Raw genomic sequence first — 23,499 nt, 5'->3', positions numbered from 1 at the left:
TATTCTCAACCAACTGCTACAACTCCAAATCTTCGGTTTGAACTGACTTTAAAGATAGTCCCCACAGCTTCAACTGCATACATCTATGCTATGGCCTAGGCCCTCCCACTCTACCCCTCATCCCAACCACCACTAGGCTCTCATTACATTAACTTTTCTTTCTAGTGCAATGTGTCTAGTGGTTCCGAATGCTAGGGACGTACCAAAGTAATCCCTGGAGTCTAGGATGGGCCCATTGAGTCTGCCTTCAAAACAAATACTCAAAAGCAGCATCTTTCCTGGCTGCTACGTCCACCCTGATAAAGGTATGAGGGGTAGACCAAGTAGCTGCTCTACAGATCTCCGCCATTGAGGTAGCAGCTCCTTTGATGGAGTGAGCTTTCAATGCAATTGGCAGCTGATTACTGCAGCCTACATATGCGGAACATTTTAATCCATCTGGAAATCAAGGCTTTAGACGTTGGCCTCCCTTTCTTGGCATGACTGGATAGAACAAAAAGGTGATCCGATACACAAAACTCACTGGTAACTTCGAAGTACTGGAGAAGCACTTACTTAACATCCAGCACATGCAATGCTTTATTCTTTTCCTTAGACCCCCATAGGATGAAAAGCAGGCAAATGGACTTCCTGATTGATGTGGCAGGCTGACTACTTTTGGCAAGAAGGGCAGAACCCTATGCAAGGAAAGTCCTGCTTCCGTAAACTTAAGGAATGGTTCCCTGCAGGACAGAGCTTGTAATTCGGAAACTCGTCTTGCCAACATAATCGCCACCAGAAACACCATCTTGACCATAGCATCCAGAAGGGAAGCCTCCTGTAAGGGCTCATTCGGAGTCCTATTGAAACCTTGTAATATGGTGTTAAGATCCCAGGAAGGGAAAGAGAGATGCACTGAGGGGCACAACAGAAGGGCCCCTTTAATGAACCAGGCAATATCTAGGTGAGAGGCCAGAGAGCCTCTTTCCTCTGAGCTTGGAAACAGGAATGGCCTGCTATCTGCACCTTCAGCGATCTGACTTACAGACCCTTCTGAAGTTCTTCTTGCAAAAAGTCCAGCACTACCGAAATTGGAGCTTGAAAGAGCTCTACATCATCCACAGCATGCCTTGGCATAGGCTTCTACCATTGATGGCTTCTTAGCTCTAAGCTGAGCTGAAACAACCATGTCTGAATAACCCTTGCTCGTCAGGGCCACCCAATCAAGCTGTAAGCACAAAGTGTTCCAAATTCTCGATAGGGACTGGTCCCTGAGTGAGAAGATCCTCTTAGACCTTCAGTCTGAGGCCTTTATCCTTCTGGAGGCTAATTAGGGTCCACATACCATTGTCTATGGGGTTAATTGGGTGCCACTAGGACTACCAACCCCAGATGACTCGCAATTCAATGGATGACTCGCCCTAACAAAGGTCCAGTTAGAAACATAGAAACATAGAAAAAAGCGGCAGAAAAGGGCTATAGTCCACCAAGTCTGCCCATTCCAGGTATCCCCCCCCCTGAATTTACTCCCTTAAAGATCCCACGTGAGTATCCCATTTTTTCTTAAAATCCGTCACGCTGCTGGCCTTTATCACCTGGAGTGGGAGTCTGTTCCAGTGATCCACCACTCTTTCGGTGAAGAAGTACTTCCTGGAGTCGCCATGAAACTTCCCTCCCCTGATTTTCAGCGGATGTCCTCTGTTGGTCGAGGGTCCCACTAGCCCGAAGATATCATCTTCTGACTCGATGTATCCCGTGATGTACTTATACGTTTCAATCATATCTCCCCGTTCTCTTCTTTCCTCAAGTGAGTACAGCCGCAATTTCTTTAGTCTTTCTTCATACGTGAGATCCTTGAGTCCCATTACCATCCTGGTGGCAGTTCTCTGAACCGACTCGATCCTCAGCACGTCCTTTCGGTAGTGTGGTCTCCAAAACTGAACACAGTACTCTAAGTGAGGCCTCACCATGGCTCTGTACAACGGCATCATAACTTCCGGTCTCCTGCTGACGAAACTTCTGCGGATACATCCCATCATTTGTCTTGCCCTGGAGGAAGCCTTCTCCACTTGAGTGGCAACTTTCATGTCCTCGCTAATGATTACTCCTAGATCGCGTTCCTCCGTGGTCCTAACCAAGGTCTCACCATTTAGTACATAAGTTCTACACGGGTTTCTCTTGCCCAGGTGCATTATCTTGCATTTTTTAGCATTGAAGCCTAGCTGCCAAGTGTTAAAAAATGCAAGATAATGCACCTGGGCAAGAGAAACCCGTGTAGAACTTATGTACTAAATGGTGAGAAACATATACAAGAGCACTTTCTCCGGCCATGGTTGAATTAACACGTCCAACCCCACGCTTCCGGATTTGTTTCTTTGGCTGTAAAAATGATACAGGGAACAATGACCATTCCCCAGGGTCAAGAGCATGTTGACTGAGAAAGTAGGCCTGCACATTTTCCACTCCCACTACATGCATGTCCGAGAGGGACTGCAAATGAGCTTCTTCCCACCAAAAGAGGGATTGAGCTTCTAGGCGTATCAGGTCGCTTCTGGTGACTCCTTGCCTGTTGATATAGGCCACTGCTATCATATTATTCGAGAAGACTCTGACTGCCTTTCCTTCCAGAGACTTCTCTAGTGCCTGAAGCGCTAGTCGAATGGCGCTCTTCGCTTCCATTTGAAGAGATCATCGAGAGAGAAGAGAGTCTTGGAGAGACCTCATGTGCGTTCTTGCCCAAGGAACCACCTCTATGGCTGCTGTCATTGAGAATATGGAGATAGGAAGGGAGGTCTCTCTCTCTCTCTCTCTCTCTCTCTCATCAGAGGGAACGTGCTACTATGTGGAGAGCGGCCTGCGAGGTTCGCTACAGCCGGCCGCGAACCTCAGCAGGCCATTTTAAATAGGAATGGCAACGGTGACTGGAGGGAGGGGAAGAACAGGAGCGGTAGCAGTTGTTGCGGGAGGGGGGGGGGGGTCGGAGACGTGCAGGCCGCTGTGAACAGGAGCGGCAGCAGGACCATGAGTCCTCCTCCCGGCATCCGCTGCCAGAGCCGCTCCTGTCGCCCGATGCAGCTAACTGGCGCATACGCCTCAAGCCGCGGTCAAGGCTGGGGACTCGCGCATGCGCACTCCTTAGGCCACAGACCTACAGCGCACGGAACACGCAAATAGAAGTGCGCATGCGCGGCTAGCTCTTTATTATATTAGATTGGGTGTTTCCTTCACTGTACTAAATGCATTACAGGTAGCACAGAATTCCGTTATCTGTACATTGTTTAGGCTATCAAGATGTGATCACATATCAGAATTTTATATCAAGTTTTACAGGCTCAAAGCGGAGTACAGAGTGAGGTATAAATTGTTGCTGTTAACTTATTTAGCAATACATAAATTGTCACCATGATGCATGTCAGCGGCAATTTCATATCAGGCTTTGCTCCCAAAGTTATGTTCTGCTGTCAACGGAGATTTAGTTATACCATCTAGAAAAGAGCTGAGGATGCAAACCTTGAGGGCTGCAGCCTATTCATGTGCGGGTCCAGTAGAATGGACTAAAGTCCTGGGCTACATATAGTAACAAGGGAGTTTGAGCGGGATTAAATGTTTGTTAAAACACCATCTGTTTTGCCACATGAAATATGGGTGCTGAGGGAAATGAAACAGTTTTTTTGAACTTGAGTGTATAATTGATCCAAAGAGGCTGTGGTGGGTAACAGTGGCATGGAATTAGTGCTCTATAAATAGAGGATGGGATGATCTATTTGTTGATGTGTATTCTATGTGTCTAGGTGATTTAGATGAGACAGAATTTGTATGGTTATGTATTTTAAATGTGTGCATTTGTGTATTTTATTATGTATGTGTTTTTGGGAACCCACTTTGAATAAAGCAGGATATAAATAAAAACCATAAACTTAGAAAAATATACCCGAAAATATTAAAACCACAGAGCAGAATATTAATACTTCTGAGCAACTTGCCTGCAGAAAAAAACTAAGGGGACAGGAGCAGCTCCCTGAGGAGGCGGAATTCAAAAAATGACTGACAGCATTCTACAAGCAACTTGCATGTTCAGATGCAAAACTCTAGCGTTCAGGACCATTAGACACATTACAATTGAATGGTGGTTGGGAAAGGGGGTAATCTGAAGGTGGAAAGCGACTGAAAACTTATTGAATAATCTGTGGTTATTTCCAGCTTTGTATGTATTTTTTCTCTGATTTGTTTAATAAAAATTGTTCTACTCAAAATAAATAAATAAAAATAGACTCCCAGCAAAAGACCCAAGACCCAACAGCAGGCAGATGTCAATGCACAAATTTACACCTGCTCAGGAAAAAAGGTGTAGGTGTACCTACATATTATACAATACACGTGTGTATATATATATACAGTGGTGCCTCACACAACGAACTTAATTGGTTCCAGGAGCAAGTTTGTTATGTGAAACGTTCGTTATGTGAAACGCGTTTTCCCATAGGAATACATGTAAAAAAAAATAATTCGTTCTGCAGCATAAAATATGCTAAGATGACATAAAAAAGATAAATTTTTTGTTATTATTTTTATTTAGATACATCTAAAAACATACATCTCCCTGTCCTTTTACTTCCACTATCTTCCTATCCCATCTCTATTCCCTTTTGTCCCTCTCCCCATGATCAATCATCTCACCACCTCTCTCTGCCCTCACCCTCAGGGTTCAAGATTGCTTCCACTCTTTTTCCTGTTGTTCTCTCTGCCTGTCACCCTATGATTTAGCATCCCTTCTGCCCTTGTCCAATATTTCCCCTTCTCTCCCTCCCTCTCATCCCCTGCTCCAACATGTGCTTTCAGCGGCCTTCTCCCCCCTTAAGCGTCTTTTCTTCTCCACTCCACCTTTCCTCCCTCCCTGCCTCCACCTTTGTGGCGCTTTTGCACCCGACCGACAACAGAACAGGCCCGGTCGGACAAATCTCCCTGTCCTGTAGCCGCGAATCTAAATTACCTTCTTACAGCAGCTGGATTATTGAAGCTGCTGTAAGAGGTAATTTAGATTCGCGGCTACAGGGCAGGGAGGTTTGTCGGCCGGGCCTGTTGTCGGTCGATCGGGGGACCTGACCAGCTGTGCACATTTTTCGGGGCGGACCACCCCCTCCCCCCTCTTTCGTTCGCCATTGCCTTCTTCCTACCTGCCCTGCCGCAGCCGCACACAGCCGAATGGAAGTCTTCCTGATGTCAGCGCTGACGTCGGAGGAAGGGAGGGCTTTGCTTAAGCCCTCCCTCCGACGTCAGCGCTGACATCGGGAAGATTTCCGTTCGGCTGTGTGCTGCGACAGGGCAGGTAAGGAGAAGGAGACTACCCTCGCGGCTCGACCAACCCCGCTGCGATCCAACCCCGCAGGAACCCCGGACTTCGTTGTGTGAAACGAAGTCCGTTGTACGAATCAAGACATAAAGTTCGTTGTGCGCAGCGTTCGCTGTGCGAGGCGTTCGCTGTGCGAGGCACCACTGTATATATATATATATATATATATATATATATATATATATATATATATACACACATACATACATACAACTCTGCCTCCACTCTGCCTGAACTACACCCCTGAAAATGCATGCAAGCAAAATGTAGATTAGATGCACTCTTTCTGTGTGCATATACGGTATTTTGTTTGTGCATGTAGCTGATACAATGTTATAAAAGCTCTTTTCTCTGTGTATAACAGGCTTTAGATGCAGAAAAGGCTTTTTAGATTATTTTATTCAATGTCTTGATATACCACATTTTGCACTAACGATGTTGTATAGAAAGGAAATGAAGAAGAGCAAACTGTACAGTATGGCAATGCTGTCAGAAACCCAGAAGCAACCAGTAAGACAGATCACAAGTCCAGGAAAGCTTGAGTAAAGACATAAGCTTTAAGATTTCATTTCACCTACCTTAAAGAAGAATCCACAGCACAATTTTTCTTCCTCATCAAAATCCTCTCCATCACCGTCATCTTCCTGTTTATCAAGAGACACCGTATTTGGTGGTTGCAGATCTGAGAGAGAGACTTCAATCAGGTTAGCATTTTTAGGAACTGGGAAAAATGGCTCACTTGTTTGGTCTTCATTTGGTGTAAGACGCACAATTTCTGTGACAGGTTGGGATAATATGTCGGAAACAGTACATACAACAGGCTTGATTTCGTTAGATTTCGCTGAATATCGTTTTGAAGTTCTTTCCTTTCCTTGTGCTTCTTCTATTACTTCCTCTGGAGGCCTATCTTCTGTAGAGGGAATTTCATTTTTGTGAGACTCAATTGTACGCTGTCCATCATCTCCAAAATAAACAAATGATGTGGTTTGAGTCTGACTTGGAGAAAACCTTCTCAGACGAGGAAGACTATCTACAGACTGAGGAGGTGTCAAAGTGCGATTCAAAGGTGCTATTTTAAGTTCATTTGGCCTTGGAGTCCTTTGGATTTTATTAGGGAAAGATACTGGCTTCCTGGTAGAAGTCTGTGGAGAACGGTGAGCTGGGCGGGGAGATTCTACAGTGAATGAAGCACCTGGAGATCCTGATCCATTTGACCTTGCTGAAGATCTAAGCTCCCGAATCTGTTTCTGAGGAGATGGCTGTGGTGGAGAAATTACCCAAGCTTGTTCTCTCATCTGCATCAACATATCTTGCTGCAGGGCTAAGCGTTGCATTTCTTGCTGTAGGAAGTGAAGAGAAGAATTGAGCTTTTCAACAGATTTTGTGTATTCCCCAATTTCACCATCACTTAATAATTCTTCAGTGGGACTTTGTAAGGTCCATTGCTTTTCTGCCTCTATAGGTGTGACTGGGGATTTTAGAAATTTGGTCTGTGAACATTCATCACTTTCTTGCATATCTACTGTAGATTTAGCATTAATTTGTTCAATTGGTTTTTGTACTTCTTTTTTTTGCAAGGCTTTTAATTGGTTACCATTGGTCGATACTTTCTCATTTTCAGCTCCAACTGCTTCCTCCTGAAGAGGGGATACAGCATCACCTTTCTTTTTAACCACTGTAAGAAATGCTGTCCTGCCCATTTTTTGTCTCTGCTTGGTAACTGCAGCTTCCATTTTCTTCTTCTGGGCTTCAATTGCACGCCTTTTTTCTTCCAGCTTCATTCTAAGCTGTACCATCTCAGATGCAAGTAACTGAGTGGTATCTCTTCCTTGTGGAGGGGGATTTTCCTCGGGGATCTGACCCCAAGCAACAGCATGAGGAATATTGAGCTCAGATCCTTCTGGGGTAGTTTTCTGAGAACTGCTTGCACTGCTTTTACTGTCTGTATTGTTCAGTTTCCTGAATTTTTGCTCAGCAAAGCTTGTCATTTTAATACCAGAACTAGAAGATGCACTGCTGCCAGCTTGCGATTTAATACTTAATGAACTTGTGCATGGACTCAATTGATCCATGTGACTGCTAGCTTGTATATCATACTCCTGATGAGACCTAGTAGGTTCCTCCAAGTCAGAGTCCAAGCTCACAGTGTAATCTCTCAAAGAAGAATCTTCATCCATGGTTTCTGGAATGTCTTCCGAAGGGACATGAATTCCTGTGTCCACCTCAGTGTTGTCAGTCACAGGACTTAGTGCACCTTTTGTATCTGCAACAATGTCAGGACTAACTATGGTAAGACCAGGCTGAATAATTTTCAGGTTTGAATTAAGGAAGCTTATATCTTGGTTATGGAGAAAAAAACTATTTGTGCCTTGGTCAGACTGCAAATCATGGGGAGGTTTTTCAGGATCATGAATTATCTGCAGAGCTTCTTCAACACTCGGTGTCCCTAGCTGGTTATTAAATTCATCGACAGATACTCTGTTTTCTAATGGCCCATTTGGAAGCCTGAGATGATTGTTTTCATTAAGATTTATTGGCCTACTAGTTATAACAGCACTCTGACCCATTAGATTCTTTTCTTCATTAGTGTTTTCTGAATCGCCTTCTCCATTTACTGGCTGAAAGGTCATATTTTTTCGAATAGGTTTGGGAATGCAATTAAAGTTTAAGGTGAAACCCTCATTGCTCAAAGACCTAGTAATTGCTTTGTTTGGTGCAGATACAGTTTTGCTATTTTCTTTGTCAAAGGAAATATCAAATGAAACTCCATAGACTGAGGACCTAGAAAATAATCAGAAAGATATTATAGAAAGTTAAAATATTTTATAATGTAAAATAAGATTGTATGTTGATTTCACCAAGAAACATTTGGGTTTATCAATATTTAAACAGAGTACTGATTGTACCACTCACTCATCTAAACCGAACATTTACGATGCCTTGAGATTGAAATATATAGAAGACAACTGCTGAAAATGGTGTGTTAAAATTGTTTGCAATGATCTCCCTCTATCAGAGAATTTGGAATATGGTTCTTCTCAGTAAGCTGACCACTTTGTGCTTAGACAAACTCTCTCAGTTCAATTCACTTAGAATGATCAGATACAGCATCTATAGAGGGTAATTCTATAGAGGATGCAAACATTTAGGCACTAAGAATGCATGCAAATGACTAGTATACTGGCAAATACTAGAGCTGCCCAATTCCCGATTCACTTTGTTTGAGTGGAGAGAGAGGGCAGATGAATGGAAGGGAGAGAGAGGACAGACACAGGATGGAAAGAAGAGAGTCAAGAGGATGATTAAAGCAGAAATGACAAAAGGAAGAAAAAACCTTTTTTTGTTACTTTATTGCAACTGTACTGATAAATGTTTTAAAACAGAAAATGAAAATAACATCCCCCCCCCTTTTACAAAATTACGAAAGCAGTTTTTAGCGCAGGCCGGCACACTGAATGCTCTGCGCTGCTCCCGACACTCATAGGAACTCTATGAGCATCGGGAGAAGCAGAGAGCATTCAGCATGCCAGCTGCACTAAAAAACGCTTTTGCAGTTTTGTAAAGGGGGGGGGAGTAATATTTTTATTAGACTAATTTTAATAGATTTTTTTTTTTACTAACCAGGTCAGGACAGGATACCGTAACAACAGTACACTGCACTAATCTGAAGAATGAGGTTTTGGCCTCTGAAAGTTAATTTAAAAATGGATTGGTTCAATAAAATGTTATTTTCTTATTTTCCATTTTTGTTTCTATTTGTTAATTTGTCAAGTGGTGATTGTTATTTGTCAGCTTTTTCAAATTTACATCTGCTATCTTTATATTTTACACAGTATTAGGGGACATGTGTTACTGCTTCTGTGGTGTTGCATTGTATACAGAGTCTGGCTTCTTGGCTGTTTTGTCTTTTGTCTACATATTTCTATCTTTAGGTTGTGACTACTTATTCCATGCTGGGCGAGGGTATATATCTGTGTTCTGTGTGTATGAAAAGGACACGATTTTCTGTTAGCATTGACTGTGCAATTTCGATCTATATGAATCTGGCTTGTTTAATTTTACAATAACAACTGATTCAACTTTAAACTTAAAAAGCTGTGTCATTAAAAATGAAGCGAATTGAATTGAAAAATCTATTCAATAGGCCAAATCAAACTGAATCGAAAAAATTTTCTCTGAATTGGGCTGCTCTAGCATATACTCATGTATGTGTGCATATGCATGTGTAAATACCAATATTCATACTAAGTGGTATTCTATGAAATGGTGCTTAAATGCAATGGTGTGTTTTGAAGGTACACATACCCAAGGGCAAAGTCTGGGTAGGGTACACAGTTACACATGCAAATTAAAGAATGCTATAATAATTGTGCTGTTTTAAAGTAAACTAGATATTAGCATTTACAGCAGCTTTATTGCTGGTGTAAGTGGTTAAACCTAAATATATAGTCATATTGCCTTGCTATGCTAGTATTCTAGTAAGGAATGTAGGAATGTGCTTTCTTTTACAGAATTACCCTCATATTTTAAGAACTGTTTCTACATCATCAATATGCAAAAGAGTTTTAAAAACTTTTTTCCTTTCAAATCTGAATGACATATAGGTTCACAGAAGAACTGTCTTCATATTCCATTCAGGTAAGAGAACTTACAGCGCTGCACATCTGTGTAGCCAAAATCATCTGGTGTGACATTATAGGCTTCATTGTTATAATTATGATAATAATTGCAGACCATAAGAGGCATCACTCCTGACATCTATTAAATCCTTTTAAAGCCATGGTACCGTGGCCCAGAGCACTAAATGTTCCAACACTGCTCCGACACTCATAGAATTCCAATGAATATCAGAGCAGCATCTCAGCATTTAGACCCCGATTCTATAAAGGGCGCCTAAGTCATGCCTAAAGTTAGGCGTGCTTTAGGCATCCAGTCTAAGTGGTTAGTGATCCAATTAAGGTCTTAACAAGCAATAATTGGTACTTAGGCATCCAAAGGATGTATATGCCACTTTGTAGATGCGGCCACAATTTCATGGATGCCCATGTTTAAAACTCGTGCCTAACTCAATAGGCATGGGCATGGAATGGGTATGGTTTGGGCAATGATTCAGTTTGGGCTTCCTTCGATTCATTTACATAACACTGAGTGACCTAGGGCGTCCATATCATGCCTATATTGTAGGCAAATGGAAACCAGGTCTACTTTTGAGCTTAGTTTGGGCTTCAAATTGATCTGAGTTCTATGGACAGAACTTAGGCACTCTTTGGACGTTCTTAATGCAATCTGCTAAATAGCTCTCTGGGATTTATTTTTGCTTTAAGCAGCTCAATAAGGCACCACATATACGGGGCACATCAAAACAGATATATTGATTGCAAAACCTTCTATATTTGTGGACAAACTTTCCACCACGGCTTTGTAAAAGAGAGCCTTGATTATTAAAAACTAAGAAAACTCCTCTGAATCTCCACTCTCCAATGTAGTGGAACATTCAGCTGTGGTTTCCCTTCAAAACAGCACATATTACAAAAATTTGATACATGCAATGTCCAACAGGTTTGGAGAACTAAATGGCTGAAGTGTTTATTGCAGTTTATAATAAAATCAAGAGCTTTATTTGCATACCTTTTCTCTTTGGGCCATGTTCCAACATATCCATCCACGTAAGACATAGATGAGGACCTTTTAATAATTCCTGTTAAAAAAAAGGTAACTTCTTAGAAGCACAGTATACACCTAAAAAGTGCAGCTATGAACGAAGATGTGAAAATGCTCTGATTGGCCAGCTCTGCCTGCCTAATCATTGAATGTTCTTCTATCTTTAATGTGGTAGTTTTGAGCGTTAAGTTTTGATTCAGGGAGAAAAGCACTTCCTGAGTTACTGGACATGAGAGGGGAGGCGTGTCCTAGTGGTTAGAGCTGCTGTCTCAGCACCCTGAGGTTGTGAGTTCGATCCCAGCCTGCTCCCTGTGACTCTGGGCAAGTTACTTAACCCTCCATTACCCCAAGTGCCAAGTTAGATTGTAAACCTGACGGGACAGATAGGGAAAATACTTGAGTACCTGATCATTACTCAATGTATTGTAAACCACTCTGGTGAATCTCTTCATGAAAAGGCGGTTAATAAATCTCAATAAAATAAATACATTTCTTACAGTCTGTACAAAGAATACAACTATAAAACATAGAGCATAACCGGGGGAGGGAGGAGTCCTGAACTCTTGAATTCCAGTCACTCTTACAAACTATTTATAGCACTGCACATTTCTAAACCTCCTACCCCTATACCCATCCCCTCCCCACTTCTGAGAAGTTCTGAAGTGTGGTTAACCCTTAGTACATGTATCCAATAACAATGAAGAGACACAAAAATTTAAACATGCGCAACTTGCACAGGAAATTCAGTACATCTAATGTGGTCTAACAGTCCTATCCACGTGGTCTAACCTCTTGCCTCTCCAGCAATTGTCCCAAACAGCACACATTAGTTAACTGGGCATGCATTCAAAATCTGACTGCAAGCTCGGGGAGATAATTCCTGTATATACAGTTCCCAAACCAGCATAAATTTCTTATAATATTTTAGCGACCTCTTGGTCCTGTATGATTCCTGAACCATCATATTGTGAAAACTATTTCTCCAGTACCCTCATCTTGAAGGGGAATCATCCCGTAAAACCAATGGTTAGCATTTTTTTTAAGCATCAACAGTCACAGCTGAAATAAATCCAATATTTTTATTTATTTGTATTAAAAATTTATATTCCGCTCTATCAACATTTCTAAGCAGACTGCAACAAACAAGGAACAAAAGAAATGAACTGCAGGAATGGTGTACAAGATGCCAAGTCTTTAATAAACAAGCGTAAATATGAACATAAAACAGTTTGTATTCAAAAAGGTTGGTGAACCCGGACCCGACATGGTACGTGTTTCGAAGAAACACTCCTTCCTCAGGGGTCCAAACAAGTATCATATACTGGGGAACCTTATGGATGAGAAATGGAAACAGCAAGGTTGTAGACAACTAAGCAGTCTGGGTGAGCTCCGGTGCGGGAACAAAAGCACAGCAAAGGATATATTTATTTTATATATTTTATATATATATATAAAATCAGCCTTGGATAGTAGCCAGTGCAGAATATCTGGATTCAGCAGTGACTGATGGTGCTATCCTGGAAGTGGAAATATTCAACCCCGCTATCCAGATAAAGTTAGGATAGCCTGTTTGCTGGACTGAATATCACTGCTATCTATATACAGGCAGTCCCTGGTTTAAGTACGCCCAACTCACATCAAACTCATACTTACGAACCGGGGTCCTGCCTCTCCCTTCCTGTGCCAATGCGCCCCTTCTTCCTCCCTTCCTGTCAAAACGCGACCCTACTCCTCCCATCGGTGTCCCAATGCGGCCCTCATCGTCTTTCCCTCTGTTCAGCGTACCAAATTCGTGCTCTCACGGGTGTTTACTTCCTCTGTCTGGCTCTCTCCTCCCAGTCGCACTTCGCAAAGCTGCAGCTGCTAGTTCTACTGTGTATTTAAATTTTTTGAGTTTCTTGCACAAAGACATCTAGGCTCTCTCGACTATCACTATTGGGGAGGCAATTTCGTCTAGCAGTACTGCAAAAGCTTGTTTAAACTCAGCCCCTACACCAGGGGTGTCAAAGTCCCTCCTCGAGGGCCGCAATCCAGTCGGATTTTCAGGATTTCCCCAATTAATATGCATGAGATCTATTTGCATGCACTGCTTTCACTGTATGCTAATAGATCTCATGCATATTAATTGGGGAAATCCTGAAAACCCGACTGGATTGCGGCCCTCGAGGAGGAACTTTGACACCCCCTGCCCTACACTCCAGAACTCCCTATCTACCACTCTATATCCGTAATGAAAGTTCACTTTCAAAATTCAAGGCACAACTGAAAGCTTATTATTTCTTGCAGGCCTTCTATTCAGAATCAGACAGATTAAAAATAATAATAAAATAAAACAAATAGGGATTCTTTTTATTTCCTAGACTTTTGCCTTTTCCCACACCCTAGATTTCATTGTAATTAACCTCTCGTTCTCTCCTCATGTTCTTATTTGATGTTTGTTGATTTTGTCCTTGTATTGGTATCAGTTTGTTCCCTAACCCTCCTTTTTTATATGAGTTTGTAAACCGCTTAGATTTTAACCTTGGTTTTATATTTGCGGTATATTAAATAAATTGAACTTGAATTTGAACTTGGAGCTCCTGCTTCAAGCTGCCTTCTCAATCCATGACGTCATTTCCTCTCCCAGTAGCTTATTCTTTTGAGCTGAAGCAGCCATGTTGCTCTTATAAGATCAGAAAAGACCACCCCTGCAGCACAGTAAGTCTTTTACATTCCAAACCATTTACAATAGCATTAAGGCATTAAGGCCCTTATTATTCCAACAAGTACTACTGTCAGAAACTAAACTACCCTTGAGGGTCAATAATGATGTGCACCTCACATTAGGTCATTCTAACATTTTATTCTGCTTTTTGAATCCTCAAAGTAAAACAGATTCATATTAAGTAGTTACTGATTTGTACAAGAATGCATTTATAACCCAAAACATGAGCGTTATTATTTCATATTAAAAGAAGAAATCAGAAAAGTGAATCTGGCTGACAAACCATTTCAGCTTACCTGCAGCATGTGATTGAGGATGGTGTTGTGTCTGCCTATTATACAAAAGAAGAGATGGTAGAAAGGTTGAAAGAGCTGAACCAACCACATTTTAATATAATAGAGTCAGAAAATACAGACATTAGTGGGCAGAAAGGGAATGATAATTTAATGCTTAATCTAGCATGGTGCATATATTAAAATAATTACTGCATGCTAGCTCAAAATTCACATCTGATACCAAGAGTTCTCAGGAAATCATAATTCATATATGCTGCAATTCTTATCTACTATACATTACATTACATTACATTAGTGATTTCTATTCCACCATTACTTTGCGGTTCAAGGCGGATTACATCCAAACTAAAACAAGAATTACATTCAAAATTTGAAGGAATAGAATAAGCGATGACATAAAATTTTTAAGGTAATAAAAAACGTTGGGTAAAGAGTTACCAACGGGAAGTAGAAGTCTTTAGGAGATAAGAATAGGGTGAATTATGGGGTTTTAGATAACGTTTGGTAAATAGAAGAATATTAGAGAGTACTAAGGGTAGAGAGAGTGTTGGATGCTGGGTTGGGATTGGTCGTGCTGGATAGGTTTTATGTGTTTTTTGAAGAGTATGGTTTTAATATCTCTCTTGAAGGTTTTGTAGTTTGTAGTTGAAGATAACAGAGTGGTGATTTGTCTGTCCAGTTTAGCTGCTTTGGAGGCTATTAGGTTGGCATAAAGTTTTTTCGTTTGACATTTTTGTAAGATGGGTGAGAGAATAGTGAGTGTGTTCTTCTGTGTCTGGTTGAGGAGGACTAATTTAGTCGTTTATTCCAGTAGGTTGGGCTTTCTCCATTGATAGCCTTGTAAAGTAAGCAGTAGAATTTGAAGTGCACTCTCGCTTCTATTGGAAGCCAGTGCGAGTCATGGTATGCCTCTGTGATATGGTCATATTTTTTTAGTGAATAGACAAGTCTTAGGGCTGTATTCTGTATTGTCTGCAATTGCTTCATCATGGTCGCGGGACAGGGTAGGTATAGTATGCTGCAGTAGTCTTATCATCCCAAGGATAAGAGATTGTACTAATAGTAGGAATTGCTTCTTTTCGAAGAATGTTCAGATTTTTCTTAGATTTCTCATGGTCATTAACGATGCCTTTATTATTTTGTTAATTTGGGGTTGCATGGTGCAGCCTCTGTCAATTGTGATTCCAAGCAATTTTAGTGCAGGTTGTATTGGGTATGAGAACAAATTTATTACAAGATTAGTTAATGTTGGAGTTTTGTCAAACAAAATATCCATAGAATTTCGGTGCTAAAATGTGCATAACCTGTCCTTTTTAAGACAAATTGGAGAGAAGCTTTACAGCAGCCCTTTCATAGAGCAGCCTCCAATTTTGGTTAACGTAAAATGCCTCATGAGGAAACAAACTCAGTAGGGCTGTGATGCAGCTGTTTTACCTCTGTCAGTTGCTGTGATTTGTGCTTCTCTCACTAGCTGTTCTGGTTAAAATACTGAAATTACAACCCTGCTATGAAAACCACATGCATATTAATTCAAATGCTGACTTACAGCTAGAACAGATCTTCTTGATGAAATGAGGGAACAGTACAAAAATTTTTACTGGCTACAGTAATTTGATTACAGCAGAATACTCCATCCCATTATGCTACGTTGAGATTTGTTCTATTTAATCATCTTCCTCAAGTCCTTAAACATTTCCCAAGACATCTGCTACAGGAGATTAGTTCTATTCCCATCTTTTATCAATAATATCTGTCTCTATGAAACAATTTTCTTTCCTCTGGGAATCTGCTTGTCAGGGCTTTTTCACAACATTTCATACTTTTTCTGATTTTATTACATTTACAGGGTACATATTAAGCCTGGCAAATCTGAGAAAGCATGTATTTAGCCATGGTTTTGCAGAAACCAGTGGAATTGTCCAGATAAGAATGATGTGCACTAAAAAAGTTTCCCTCAATTCGTCTGGTAGTATGAAGATCTTTATTGTTCAAACATCAAAATGACACATTCAATGACTCGATGACTTGACATGCGCATGTTTCGGCCATCAGGCCTGCCTCAGGAGTCTTAAAAGTCACAAATGATGATATACGGGTTCATAGACAAAACCGCGGAAGACAAAGGCGCGCGCCGACAACTGAGCGCAAGATGGAGGTGTGCGCCGAAGAAAATGACAGTTTTTAGGGGCTCCGACTGGGTTTTTTGTTGAGGAGCCCCCCACTTTATTTAATACAGATCGCGGCGGCGTTGTGGGTGGTTTGGGGGGTTGTAACCCCCCTCATTATACTGTAAACTTAACTTTTTCCCTGGTTTTAGGGAAAAAGTGAAGTTTTCAGTAAAATGTGGGGGGTTACAACCCCCCAAACCCCCCAAAACGCGGCACAATCTCTATAAAGTAAAGTGTGGGGGGGTTCCCCCCCACACCCCTGTCGGAGCCCCTAAAAACAGTTATTTTCTTCGGCACGTGCCTTCGCGCTGCACTCAGTTGTCGGCACGCGCCTTTGTCTTCCGCGGTTTTGACCTGACACCGATATACGAGGTATACCAGCACTCACAAGGATTTAACCACAAATCAATCAAAGAAGAGTGTCATCTCTAAATCTTCTCCAGTGCAAGCAGCTTCTCTGCCTGCAGCGCATGCTGGCTTTTCTTCTGATGCATGTCAAGTCATTGAGTCATTGAATGTGTCATTTTGATGTTTGAACAATAAAGATCTTCATACTATCAGACGAATTGGAAGACACTTTTTTTGGGCACATCATTCTTATCTGGACAATTCCACTCTGGTTTCTGCATATTTGTGCTTGTGGTGTTGTTTTTTCCCCTGTTTCTTTCTTCTTTAGCCATGTTTTACCATCTTCCTCAAGATCACTTTTAGAATTGTTACTAAAAATGCTGCTCACTGCCCAATAACTTCAATCCCTCAGTCTTGCTGTAAAATCATAGTTTAGGGCTCTTTTTACAAAGCCGCGCTAGGGCCTTAACACGTGGCATAGTGCATGCTAAATTGCCGCGGGCGCTAGCCGCTGCCGCCTCCTTTTGAGCAGGCGGTAGATTTTCAGCTATAGTGCATGCCGTAAAAGGAGCCCTTAGTCTTTGGCTGTGGGAATTTTTGGTACTGTGTGTTCATGTAAGGATCAAAACAAAAACAAGGCAAAGCTAATGTCACAATACAACACAAGGGATTTTACTGAAAGTTCCTATGGGAATTTATTATTAAATATTCAATTCAATTTCAATAAAATCCACATTAACCTTATGTCGTATTGTGACATCAGCTTTGCCTTTCTTTTGTTTCGCTTCTCGCTGTGCTGGGCAAAGGAGGACTCCTCTTTTTCTGTCACGTTTCTTGTAAGGATCAAACAGGAACAGAAATAGGATGCTTATGAGACTTTCTGTTAATGAAGTACATCTTGGTTAATTAGTGCAGCCCCAAAACTCTGAATAACATATTTTCCTCCAATGTATGTTTTTCATTAATTAGCACCCATTGAGCGATAGGCAATTAGTTCATCCCCCAGAGCATCACTGTTAGAATATAGAAGTTCAAGTGTTAAATAACAGGCATTTCTGGCAGCTTTTTGCTGTTAAAAGAGAAGGGAAGTCTGCTCTGGAACAGTCATTAGTACAATTTAGAACTGGTAACATATGGCAATTCTTATGTTCTTATGGGGTATGAAAGGACAGATAGCTGATTGGATTAGATTTTGTCTGTGAAAAATATATTCTGCCAACACAGAGAACCTGCAGTAAACAAATAATCATGCTGATATTACCTGGCAGCATCAGCTTCAGAATTAGATGAATCTTCTACAGAGTCTCTCCTGGTGGTACTATGAAGATGAGCTGAGGAATCACTTTTCACTGTTTCTATAAGATCATCTAAAAAAAAAAAAAAAAAATAGAACATCCACATGGATCTTTTAATTTTAACATTATAAGATATGAACATATGGCACTGGGAAATCTCGTTTATTTGAGCTGTTGCATTGAAAAGACCTCCTCGTATGTTTACAGACAAGTACAAAATGCTTCTATTTAATCCAATGGCAGGTTTAGCTCTAATCTATATGATTTGATCACAATGTACAAATATAATAATGGGCTCTATCAGGAGCTGGCACAAGACCTTTTCCCACTGAACAATTTTATAACACAGGTGCTAAACATTTACGCATCACTTAGGTGCATGCAAGTTTAGATTAATGGCATTTGCATAAATATATGCACACCTACGCCTAAATGCCTAACTTCCACCTAGGTTCTATTCTGTAAACACCGGCGTAATTTACGTAGTGTGTATTTGCAAGAAGGTGTAGACATGGGCAGAGCATAGGTACCGAATATCAGCACTTAACTGGCAAAGTGCCAACTCCATCTCAAAAGGCCCCCAAAATAGTTGGCTTTCAGTTCAGCGCTAACTGGTTATCTTCAACAGCACTAACTGGTTAAGTGCCGCTAAAAGATAGTGGTTAGCCCTGAACAGGAGATTTAAGCAGCAGGAATCGTTTCTGGCCAGTTAAATCACTCTGAACATCGACCTCTTTATTCCTAATGTCTATGCTGTTTCGTGTTGTGTCAATAAATTCTTGCATTTTCCTGGAAAAAGAGGACTATCCAGCATGACTTAACCAGTCAGAAAGGCCGTCAACCAGTTAACTTGCATTTCAGCGGTTAACCAGGAATTTTCAATGATATTTAACTGGTTATTGCCACTGAAAATGCTCGGTTAGCGCCTAAAAAATGACTGCGGTGTTGGGGGCGCTCAGGTGGCATAACTGCAGGCAAGTAAGGCTGCATAATAAGTAGGCCTCTCATTGGCTGTTAAGCTATGGCCAGTTAAGTCTGAATATCAGCTTAACCATTCATGTGATAGTTGGTATTGAAAAACCTCTACACTTCTCCCTCGTCATTCGCGGGGGATACGGGCAGAGCCGGACCGCGAATGCCGAAAAACTGCGATTATCCGGCTCTGACCCACCCCCACCTCCCTGCCGCCTTCCCGGCCTTACCTGGCGATCTAGAGGGCTTTCAGGGCAGGAGCGATCTTCCTACGCTCCTGCCCCGTGCAGATCGCCATCAGGAAATGGCTGTAGGGAGTTCCCGACATAGTCTTGAGAGACTACGGGAACTCCCAGCAGCCATTTCCTCATGGCAATCTGCACAGGGCAGGAGCGTAGGAAGATCGCTCCTGCCCCGAAAGCCCTCTAGACCACCAGGTAAGGCCGGGAAGGCAGCAGGGAGGAACAAAAGATGTATTTTTTTTACATTAAGACTGTTTTTTTTATTTTCCCCCTCCCCAGAAAAAAATCGCGATTATATGAAACCGCGAGTGCAGGAACCGCGAATGGGGAGGGGGAAGTGTATATTAAATGCTGGTTACTGGAAAAGGCCTAATATTGAATGTCCAGGTTTAACGCCAGCAGTGAGCAGACAAAACGCTGCAAACAGACGTCTAAATATTGAGTGGTATGTGTCTATATGTTTATCTTAACCTCCTTTTAGGTACATTATTTTCTCTATTATTTCTTCTGCTTTGGTAATTCATTCCATGTGTCCATTGTTTTGGTCCTGTTATTGTAGCTGCTATACCTAGTTACAGAATGAGTTGTTTGGAAGTTCTTAGCTTTCTTTTATCCTTTATATAGGAGGGTGAATCAAAAATTAAAGGCAATTGTTAAATTACGCAATAATCGGAACAGAGCTAGCAAAATGTAACATATGTACTCGTATATTGCCTGTTGGACAGTTCGTCCACGTGCAGTGCAGCTCAGCCTTTAGTCATGTGGCAGCCACGAGGTCAGGAACCTTGGCGCTCCATTGCAAGATTGCACCATCGAAGAACAACGTGCAGTAGTGCACTTTGGGGGGGTAGAGAGAGTGAAACCTGTGGAAATTCACCTTCAGATATGAGTGGCTAAAAAGGTTTAAAGCATGAAGAACAGGTATAACTGAAGAAAGCTGTTCTAGTCGACCATCAACTTCGCACACACAAGAGCACATCGAAAGGGCGGATGCCTTGATTAGAGAAAACTGATGGATGATAGTGTCTCAATTGACTGCAAATTTGGATATCCGCCATGGATCTGCATTTGCCATAATGCGTGATGACTTGGGATACGGGAAAGTGTGTGCACGATGGGTTCCCAAACAGCTTACTGATTTGCACAAGCAACAGCGTGTGGAGGTTGCAACCCAGTTCCTGAGACAGTATGAAGAAGATCCGAGTATTCTGGAGAGAACTGTCACTGACGATGAGACACGGGTGCAACCCGGAGAGCAAAAGACAAAGCAGGATGAAGTAAAAGAAGCAGAGCTCACCTGGCTTCAGGAGCAGCCGAAAAACTTATTCTCTGCAGGAATGCAGAAGCTAGTCGAACAATACAACAAATGCATCATCTTGCATGGAGACTACGTGGAAAAGTGATATGTTCAATTGCTCACAGTTACTTCGATTAAAGCTGTTAAATGTATTTTGCCTTTATATTTTGATTTACCCTTGCGGTTTAGTATGTAGTTTGGGAGTTCTAAGATAGTCAGGTGCTCTCTTTTAGCCCTTTATTGACTTCTTCATTTAAAATAATATTTTAAATATGTTTATGTGGAAAAGTTTTCATCAACTCTACAGCCTCTCCAACAATATAGAATGTTCTTCACATCTTAAACAGTTTTCTTGCATTAAGTACAGCCCATACACCATCTTTTACAGCGATTCTCTGCTTGCTGGGAAAAAGAAGCATTTGTAGTTTAGTTTTATGTCTAGTCTCCCACTGTAAGTGTACTAAGCGTCTATTTAACCAGTTGTTCAAAGCATCAGTGTGGTGGGGCTTTATTGCTCTAGCTCTCTAATAGGCTTTTATATCTTTTGGATAATTATTCTTTATCAAATTGAGTCATATTCAACAGAAGTTATATGTTTACTGGCTACCAGCAATGCATAACTCTTCTAGCTGTTGATATTTCATGCACTAGACCAGGGCTATCAAGCTCATCTTGATGTCAGGCCACATTGGAAAAATGGGTAGTATAAGTGGGCTGGGAGGAATCACCATCCAATGTTTTAGCCTTCCAGGATGGGTGAGGCATATTTGCATATTAGTTTATTAAAATAAAACCAAACTGGACACAAAAGTAACATGCAATGTATAAGTTAATTTCTGTTGGTACTGATCAACATAGATACCAAAGATACATATTTCCCAAAGCTGGCATATTCCAATCAATAAATTCAAAATAAAATACTTTTGCCTACTTTTATTGTCTGAGCATTTTATTTTTCCAATTGTGTTGGTCCTAGGGCTCCTTTTACAAAGGTGCATTAGGGCCTTAACGCGCGGAATAGTGCGTGCTAAAATGCCGCACACGCTAGCCGCTACCGTCTCCTCTTGAGCAGGTGGTAGTTTTTTGGCTAGCGCGCAAATCCGGTGCGTGCACTAAAAATGCTAGCGCACCTTTTTAAAAGGAGCCCCTAGTCTCTCTTTTCTGCTTTCCTCTGTTATTTGCCATTTCTTCTCTCTCATCTTTTTCCATCCCTCCTCTATAGCAGTATGACATTGATCTTTCCCTTTCAGCTTTTTCCTCCATTGTTTTTTATGCTTCTTTATTCACTAAAATTTCACCTTCTTACTCATCCTTCCTGTCTACAATTTCTTTTTATTTTCATCTTCCTATCAACTTTCCTCCTCTGACCTCTTCCTTTCCACTCTTCTATTCTCCTTATCCCTCCTATTTCCTCTCACTTCTTCCTCAGTCTCTTATTTCCTTCTCGCTTTCAGCCTCTCACTATTACCTTATTTCTACCTTCTTACTCACCCCTACCGAGCCCTGATCCACTTTCTTCTGTCTCACCCCCCTCAATTGCTCTAGTGGTCCACTGTCTGTCCTCTCCTCTAGTCCCTTTATCTCCCACCTAGTCTCCCATTTTATCACCTCCAAAGCTCTATTGTTATCCCCCTCTCAATCTCATTTTACTCCTGCCCCCTTCTTCATACACCAATATCTCCCTGTTCCCCTCTCCCTTCTCTTCCATTCCCTTCAGCTAGCGTCTTCCCTCTCTCTCTTCTCCATGACCCCTCTGAATCCTGGTTAAGAAGGAGTACAAATCTTCAATACACGCATGGGCTAAAAAGCCCTGTGCTTCATTTTTGGGTTTTGCTGACCTCTGGCTGTGCCTATGTGCTGCACTACTGAAGCTCTGCAAAACTGTTGTGAAGAAACAGCAGCAGCAAGTGATGGGGAAGGAAAGAGAAATGAGAGATGCTGGACCAAAAGAAGGGGATACTGGCCTTGCCTCCGCTATATTGCAGCTTTGCTGCAGCAGGCACAGACTTTTTTGGGTCTAAACTAAACTAAAACTATACTAAACTAAAACCTAGTTTTATAGACCGGGTCTTCAACCAAAAGCTCAACTCGGTTAACAATAAAATAAAAACATAATACATGAACATAAACAAAAGAATGTAAACTAAAATGGCTTAATTTCCAAAATTTTGGAAAACAATAAAGTTTTCAGAGCTTTCCAAAATACAACAAAGGGGCCTAAACCTCTCAGTGTAAGTGGTAACTCATTCCAGAGCTCAGTTAGTTTGAAAACGAAAGAATAACTGAATCTCTAGAAAGTTCTGTTTTTTGCCCCTAAGGTAAGGAAATGTAAGTTTTAATTTTTGAGAGCTTCTAGCAAGATGAGATTGAGGCATATTCCAGTCAAAAGGGACCAAAATGATAAAGATTCTATTTTTAATCATATATCTTTTTTCAAGCAGGTGCACTATGTTCTAATCTGTTTATCCTCTCTCTGAATTCTATTGCACTAAATAGACTGAAATGCTCTATATTATTTTATTGAGCTTTTGATATATGTTAATCACAGTTTTGAAAAAAGAGGCATCTCTCTTCTCAGCATTTTCCATTCTGTTTAGTTGCCTTTTTGTTACCTATGGCACCAGAAGGGCCTTTGTGACTACATTCCATTGGCACCCATCAAGCATCTAGATTGATCATAAATATATTTGGCGTCCTTCAAGTTTTTATTAAAATTTGATTCTGTTGCTTATCAAACTTCTAAGCGAGTTTACAGATTTAATATAAAGGGGAATAAAAATCAAAACGCCAACAACAACACAAATCTTATAAAATAAAAAATTGGTTTGGAGAGAGGAGTGGGTGCATAAGGGGGGGGTGAATTGTGTAGGGGGTAGGGGTTTGAAAACTTTGAGCTTGTTTGTGTTTCATTTTGAGTATTTGCTTGTTTTTCTTGTTGAGTTCAATAAAATACTTTTGACTATGAAAAAAAAAAAAAAAGAAGATAAAACTTTAAACAAACGGCGTAACACAGGTGTGCCCAAAAGGTCGATCGCGATCGACCAGTAGATCGCAAGGGCAACGCAAGTCGATCACAGAGCCAATCCCGGGCTCCGCGATAGACTCGCACTGCCTTTCTGTTCTCCCTGCTTCCCTGATGCGCAAAAGCCAGGCCCATGCAGCCACTACACAAGCCTCCCCCCCTCCC

The 23,499-nt window shown here is 41.3% G+C and overlaps 1 protein-coding gene across 4 annotated transcripts in view; it reads right to left on the bottom strand.

The window, feature by feature from the left end:
- Positions 1-23,499, bottom strand: part of CAMSAP2 (calmodulin regulated spectrin associated protein family member 2) — a 231,822-nt gene that overhangs the window by 60,355 nt on the left and 147,968 nt on the right. For all 4 annotated transcript variants that reach the window (XM_033916859.1, XM_033916855.1, XM_033916856.1 and 1 more), the window contains 4 exons: positions 17,768-17,873; positions 13,991-14,025; positions 10,958-11,027; positions 5,908-8,110 (listed from right to left, as the gene is read on the bottom strand). In XM_033916859.1, coding sequence (XP_033772750.1) covers positions 5,908-8,110; positions 10,958-11,027; positions 13,991-14,025; positions 17,768-17,873 — 2,414 coding nt within the window. The remainder of the gene's footprint in view (positions 1-5,907; positions 8,111-10,957; positions 11,028-13,990; positions 14,026-17,767; positions 17,874-23,499) is intronic.

This window comes from Geotrypetes seraphini, chromosome 12 (assembly GCF_902459505.1).
Source record: "Geotrypetes seraphini chromosome 12, aGeoSer1.1, whole genome shotgun sequence".
Classification (NCBI taxonomy): domain Eukaryota; kingdom Metazoa; phylum Chordata; class Amphibia; order Gymnophiona; family Dermophiidae; genus Geotrypetes; species Geotrypetes seraphini.
This window is presented reverse-complemented; position numbering and strand designations above follow the sequence as displayed.